The sequence below is a fragment of the Pinus tabuliformis genome, chromosome J (genome assembly GCF_031772625.1).
Source record: "Pinus tabuliformis cultivar Carrire ecotype Pingquan chromosome J, CPIR1, whole genome shotgun sequence".
NCBI lineage: Eukaryota > Viridiplantae > Streptophyta > Pinopsida > Pinales > Pinaceae > Pinus > Pinus tabuliformis.
The window spans coordinates 1,247,844,725-1,247,852,253 of record NC_142295.1 but is presented as its reverse complement, the minus strand read 5'-3'; the positions used below and the strand labels follow the sequence as shown (position 1 = coordinate 1,247,852,253).

The 7,529-nt window shown below is 37.5% G+C and overlaps 1 protein-coding gene across 1 annotated transcript; it reads right to left on the bottom strand.

Moving 5' to 3' along the window:
* Positions 1-5,408: 5,408 nt before the first annotated feature.
* LOC149231721 (uncharacterized) lies at positions 5,409-7,236 on the bottom strand. The gene has a single exon (XM_089376354.1). The coding sequence runs from the start codon at positions 6,828-6,830 to the stop codon at positions 5,478-5,480; it is 1,353 nt and encodes a 450-aa protein (XP_089232480.1). The 5' UTR covers positions 6,831-7,236; the 3' UTR covers positions 5,409-5,477.
* Positions 7,237-7,529: the final 293 nt, after the last annotated feature.

The following is a 7,529-nucleotide window of genomic DNA, read 5'->3' as shown; positions in this document are numbered from 1 at the left end:
AAACTTTCGAAATTCAGGTTACAGTTATCAAACCATATAATTTTAGGTGCCACAAGTTTTTGAGGGTGTTGAATCTATTTCTACCTTTAAAATATGGATTGGAACACTTATAAATCAATATTTTGCGGGATAAATAACATATGTTTATGTGACAAAATTACCGTTCAACAAAAATTGTCATCTAGTTAAACAACTGCAATGCAAATACTTTGGTGAGGAAATTATTATTGAAATTTGCAAAAAGAAATATTGAAAATGGCAACAAGAAGAGGTTTCTAATTTAATTTTCCCTTAATTAAATTAGAAGTAAATTGTAATTCCAAATCACATGACATCTTGTACGAGTTAACTAAGTCAATAAAACTTAGTTAGCTCAATCAATTCAAGTTGAAGGTCAAACTAGAGGCATGTAGAGTTCTCCCTAAGTTTTAGGGCGTCCAGATGCAGTTTATTTTGAGTTGTAATGATTTAACTTAATTATTTGAGTTAAAATCAGTTTAACTAGTTCTAATTGTCAGAGGAACCGGTGAGAGGTCCATTGAATTAAATTAGATTTAATTCACATGCAGTGATCAATCAGATAACTGATAATTCACTCAAAAATAACTAATGCATGTTAGTTTTGAGAAAGACCCAATTGAGATTAGAGTTCAGGGACAATGTACTATCAGTTGTATAATTTTTGAGTAGTACAGATGGTGCATGCAATCAGTAGAAGGCCTATGATGGATTGCACAGTTGTGGTCAGGGATTTTCCCAATTAAATATGGACTAATTCCCTTAGGGATTGCGCAAGGAAGTAGGGGCTTAGCAGGCAGAAGAATTGGCTAAGTGTTGGCTTGAGATGGTTTGTGAAGTATAGAGAGAGATTGTACTTGTGTAGGAATTATTCAATTTGAACAAGCATTGTATTTTATTTTCATATCTTCTGGTTTATGCAATATAGGCAGTCGAGGTTTTGAGCAGTTACTTTCCGCAGGAAAATATTGTGTTATGTGTGATTGATATTCTTCCTTTTCTGCTTATTGTTTTCATCAATCAATTTTGGTTTCAGCTGAAGAGTAGAGTAGATTGTTGTCTTATGTTTTAGCATATCACATAAGCTGTTGAATCTACAAGTAAAAATCTACATGGTATTGGAGGTGAAGACAGTATAGAAGAGGAGAATTCGAGTTTGTTGTGCAGGTGAAATCGAATATGCAAGTTCATACTTCAAAGTCAGTAATATGTCATTTGATGGTTTGAGACTTGAGTATGCCATGGAGGGCAGCTTGAATTACATATCTTGGAAGGACAGGATGGAGGAAGTGTTGGAAGACAATGGCCTCAAGGAATTCATAGATCATGATATTCCAAATCCTACAACATTTGATGTTAAAGATCTAGCTGAATGGAGAAAGTGTGTGGTAAAAGCGAGAAGGATTATCCTAGAAGGAGTTCGAGATCACATTGACTTGAATCTCCATGGTAAGGACACTCCATTTACAATGTAGAAGGAATTGATGGACCTGTTTCAAAATAACAGTGACCATAGGAAGTTGGCACTAAAGGAAAAACTCAGAAAGATCAAGATGGAGAAGGGCGACTCTATTCCAAAATACTTAACAAAGTTCACCCATTTTTGGGATGAGATTGGAAGTGTCGGGATTACTGTTGTTGAAGACAATCTGGTAAGCCTAGCACTTCTAGGACTTCCCACAAGCTGGTACAATTAGCAGGACTTAGTTAATGGCAGGGAGAAGCTACCAGAGTGGGAGTGGTTGTGGTCCGACTTGGTACAAGAAGAGTTTCGGCAGAACACTAGAGATGGGACATATTCCAAAGAAGTGGAAGAGGACTTTTCATTAGTCAGCAAAGAAAATAAAGCGAAGGGAAACAAGTCCCAAGGCAAGGAGGGGGACAAGAAAAAGGAATTGTCGAACATCAAGTGTTTTCACCATCACGAGTACAGGCACTACGCCACGAATTTCCCACAGAAGAAAGCAAGCAAGAAGGAGCCTACAATAGCAGCAACAGGTGAAGCTCTAGCTTCACAATTCGAACTTGATTTCACTCTCATTGCATGCATGGCCAACACTATAATGGGAAGCATGTGGTATCTCGACAATGGTGCCTCGTTCCATATGACAGATAATAGAGATCTCTTCAGTGAATTTGAGGAGAAAGACCTCAAGTAGAACATAGAGTTTGGAGATGATGGGAGGTATAGTGCAACCGCCTTTGATGCAGTTACCTTTCAGAGGGATTTTGGTTCCCCTCTCAGAATCACAGATGTGATGTATGTTCCATGACTAAAGAAGAATCTTGTTTCCATCGCAATATTGAAAGATCGTGGCTACGATGTGATTTTTAGCAAAGGAAAGGTTTTCCTTAGACACATTGCTACATGACAAGTGAAACAGATCAGTGTGAGAGTCAATAACCTATATGCACTTGATGTACAAGATGCATGCAAAGCCTTGAGGAGTAAGAAAAGGTTAGAGACTTGGTGGTTGGGAGGGAGCGTGAGTTACCTCTCAACATGCAACCTCAACAAGTTGTGGAGCAACCACAATTGGAGAAGTAGAGAAGAGACTGAGTGGAGACATCCACTCAAGTAGAGACCTCAAGTAGGGGGGAATTTTGAGCCAAGTGGGAAGAGGGAGCACATGCAACCATACCTCTAGCTGAGAGGTTGGGCGATGTGAAGTAATAGTCCCAAGAGTACAAAAATATTGGTAGGGTCCATTGAGATGTTTTGTCTCATGGATCATTACCTTACTATGGTAGCCCACAGTACATAATAGCAGGATGGATCAATGGCGGTTGATGCAGTTAGATGTCAGTGACAGAGGCAGAGACTAGTAGCAGTAAGATACTGGGAAGCACAGAGTAGAGTTGGCAACAATGCAGATAGCACAGTGCATAGTCAGCAACAACACAAAGTATTCAGTAGACTGTGCAGTAGCTAGTAATAGTCATAAACTTTGGTGATAGATGCATCATATTGATTTAGTTTGGATGCTTTATCAGTTTCAGAAGTTGCAATGGCAACAACATTAGAGAAAAGTGTTACATGCAAAACATTCCAAAGGTACTGGATCAGGATAGAGTTGAGTTCCTTTCTTGTTGAGAGGAGTGTTGAAATTTGCAACAAGAAATATTGAAAATGACAACAAGAAGAGGCTTCTAATTTAATTTTCCCTTAATTAAATTAGAAGTAAATTGTAATTCCACATCACATGACATCTTGTACGAGTTAACTAAGTCAGAAAGACTTAGTTAGCTCATTCAATTCAAGTTGAGGGTCAAACTAGAGGTATGTAGAGTTATACCTAAGTTTTAGCGTGTCCAGTTGCAGTTTATTTTGAGTTGTAATTATTGAACTTAATTATTTGAGTTAAAATCAATTTAACTAGTTCTAAATGTCGGAGGAACTGTGATAGCTCTAGTGAATTAAAGTATATTTAATTCACATGCAGTGATCAGTTAGATAACTGATAATCCACTCAAAAATAACTCATGCATGTTAGTTTCGAGAAAGACCCAATTGAGATTAGAGTTCAGGGACAATGTATTATTAGTTGTATAATTTTCCAAGTTGTACAAATGGTGCATGTAATCAGTAGAAGATGTACATTTGCACAGGTGTGGTGAGAGATTTTCCCAATTAAATATGGGCTAATTTCCCTTAGGGATTGTGCAAGGAAGTAGGAGCTTGGTAGGCGACAGAACTGGCTAAGTGTTGGCTTTAGCTAGTTTGTGAAGCAAAGAGATAAATTGTACTAGTGTAGGAATTGTTCGGGTTGAGGAAGCATTGCATTTTCTTCTCAAATCTTCTGGTTAATGAAATATAGATAGTCGGGGATTTGAGCAGTTTTTTTTCCCTAGAAAAATATTGTGTTATGTGTGATTGATATTCTTCTTTTTCTGCTTCTTGTTTTCATCAATCAATTTTAGTTTCCACTGAAATGCATAGTAGATTCTTGTCTTGTGTTTTAACATATAACATAAGTTGTTGAATCTACAAGCAAAAATCTACAACTCTTTGAATTACATATAATGGGCATGTGGGTATAAGACCCAGTTTGAGAGATGTATCCCTAGCACATTCTAGAGTGATGAGTTATGTCTATAATATGTTGTTTTTAGACACATGGTTTTGGTGACCATGGTACATTGCGCATAGTATTTCATGTAATGAAATCTTCCAAGCTGTTTAATAAAATGTAACCTCAAATCTCATTGTTTACATAACACTTCATATCACGAAGATTTTATATATATATATCTTCATTTTTACCCATGGGATGTAGCTTAATTGACTATCTTCGTAATATGAAATAATCTAAAGTGTTATGTAAACAATGAAGGTTATATATATGCGCTAATACAAAACTTTGTGTAAAATATATAATATTAAAAAAAATATTAATAATAAAATAATTTCAATATCTATTATAAATAAAATGCTTTCACATTAAATAAAATATTTCCATAACAATTATAAATAAATGGTAGGGGAAGATGCACATAAAACAGTAAAAAAACAAAAAACATATATATATACATGCATACATGCTACACCTTCATTAAAGGAAAAATTTAAATCTTCATTTAAATATTATTTTTTTTAAAAAGCTATATGCTGGTAAATTTAATTCTTTAAAATATATAATAAATTTAAGAAAATTAACTCATCTAAAAACATAAAATAACTATAAAATTAACTAATCGAAAAACATAAAAATAGATACGAAATTTAACAAACTTAACTTTTTTAGACTTAGTCACCTGAGAATCCAGTTGGAATTTGAAACATTGACAGAAAATAGTTTTCACTGTAGATTCTCACGTAACTAAGTCTAAAAATATATAACACAAATGTCTTAAATCCAAACTTAACTTTTTTTTTTTTTCCGGTAAAAACAAACTTACCTCATCAAAGAACATAAAGTAACTACAAAATAAACTAGTCCAAAAACATAAAATAAATACTGAATTAACGGATCCAAAAACATAAAATAACTACACATTAATAATGAAATTCAAACCAATCCAAAAACATAAGAATATATAATAAATTTAACAAAATTAACTCGTCCAAAAACATAAAATAACTACGAAATTAACTGATCCAAAAACGTAAAATAACTGCAAATTAACAATGAAATTTTCTCACTGACGTTAGGAATTGGTGAAATCATGTTCACAATGTTTGGCACAAACCAAAGACATAGTTGAGATGGTCTGAGTTATCTTGCATAGTGCGGTCACTCATTTGAATCCGAAGGTTATAAATATATTGTTAGATATTTTCGAAGTTTCATGATATCGTTGTTGTAATATTGGTATTATACAAAAAGAAATTTCAATGCGTAGGTATGCGCAAATGAGTCAATTGCAGAGAAAGAATTGTGTGCCTTACAATTGCAACCATGATTGTGCCCTCACTGAGAATTCTGAATGGCTCCCTCTACCAAATCTAATATCCTTTCCTACCTTACATCTGCTTCATCATCTTTACTTAAATCAGCATCATTATTGTACAGAAACAGTCCTTGTCTCGGGTGGTTGCTCATCAACGAAGATAGCAAGGAACGAGGGTTGTGGGTTTGGGCATGGGAAGTTCCATGAGAATCCACTACATTACAATCCAGAGTATAGAGGTCTCCAGCATCAAAATCATTATCAAGAGGGGCAGGCAAGTTTAGGTCCAACAGTTCCACTCTATTGGGCAGCTGTTGCAGCATAGGGGTCTCCTTGTTGCCACAACCAGTAGTGATAGTATCTGTAGCTCCGGTACCCCAATGGCATCTCTTGTGACCACCCAAAGCCTGACCTGAAGCAAAACCTTTTTTACAGATTGAGCATTCATGGATCCATGGAATCTTCTTACCTGAAGTGGCAGCAGACTCAATTGTCCTCGTTCCATCTCTGGCTTTGCCACCAGAATCCTTAGTGCTCTCCTTTGGATGAGGCTTGTGGAAATTGCCAGGCAGCTGAGAGCCCGGTCCAGTATTGAGCTCATCATCAGTTATCTCTTCTTCGAGGCTCTCCTGCACATCTTCTATCTGTGTAAAACAGCGCTTGACCTTAGCGTGCCTAGCGCTGTGGCCTCCCAGAGCCTGATACGATTGAAAAACCTTGCTGCAGGTGGTGCACTTGTACCTGCCCTCCTTAGTCTCATCATCATCATAAAGACAGGCATCTTCATTAATTTTCTTATATTTGACCTTCTTGCTCATGGATTTTGGACGCTGGGAACCATTATTGGGAAGCTTGAGATAACCCGATTCAGGATCTGCAACCCCAACTTGACATTGTGGGTTTTGAGGAGTGTTTACTCCATTTGCAAGCATTACAAGACACAGGGCCATGTCCTCTTCTTCATTATTGGTTACCGAAACAAATTGTTCATGCGGATTACGTTGGAGTACATACCTGGGTCTTTTCAATCTCTTTTCCTTCAACCACTTATCAAACCTGCTTAAATTCCCACTGGGGTGATCAATCTCCATCTCAATCTCAGAATTACTGTCTACGCTTTTTCCTTCTTCGTCTTGGGGCTCATGTTTATGCGATTCTTCAAGGCGGGCATCACCACTATCTTGATGCGTTTCACAGCAGCAGTTCGTGTGACCAAACAGGCCTTTCCAGGAACTGAATTCCTTCCCACAAAGATCGCAATTTAGAGAAGAATCGATGGAATCGGAATCGAGCCCCTGACTCAACAGAAACGTATCATCCCAATATGCAAACTGGCAAGTACGCTTGGGATTCCTTCGCAGAGCAAAAATTAGATTTTCCCCATTACCATCCAATACCTCTTCATCATCTTTCTCCTCCATTGACTGGTCATCCTAGACTTTGGGTGTCTTGCCCTTCCGAAATTCAGTTTGAATGAATTTGTCTGCAGGCATGCAGGCGGGGAGGTGGGCTCTCATGTGACCGCCAAGAGCTCTTCCCGAAACGAATCCCTTGCTGCAAATCTTGCAAAGGTATCTCGAACTCTCAACTGGGTGCTCTCTTCCTTGACTCTGTAACAGCTCCATGGCTTGGGAGGTGGGACACAATATATCCACTGCGGTCATGCTGTAATACTCCACCTTCTATGCTAAGCTTCCTTTGTTTCCACAAACTATAAATCAATAAACCAGTAGACTGGTAATGCAATATCTACTCCAACTTCAATTCTAACCTTCCTTTCTCCACACACAGAGAGAGTATAATTCAATAAACCAGTGGACTGAGAGTGCAAGCAATGCACAAAAGCAACACCTAATAGAGAACCGACTCCAACTATTTATCGAAGACAAAACGTGCGGGCGAGGGTTTAATTGCGTAGGAAACAGGGCTTCTGAATTGAATGCGAATGGTTTGAGAGATGAAATTGGTGTGGATAACTTGCAGATAAAGGAATCGCAAGCAAACAACGAAGGCAGACAGAAATATCGTGGAAATGGGCGGTGTAGGAGTGTGGAAGTTTTCTTCCTTCTCTTCGCTCAGTTGTTGCCTGCGAGTATCCTTCCGCTCATTGGCCTCACCGA

Excerpts from the sequence above, each read along its gene's own strand:
- LOC149231721 (XM_089376354.1), bottom strand. The coding sequence starts at position 6,830 with ATGGAGGAGAAAGATGATGAAGAGGTATTGGATGGTAATGGGGAAAAT.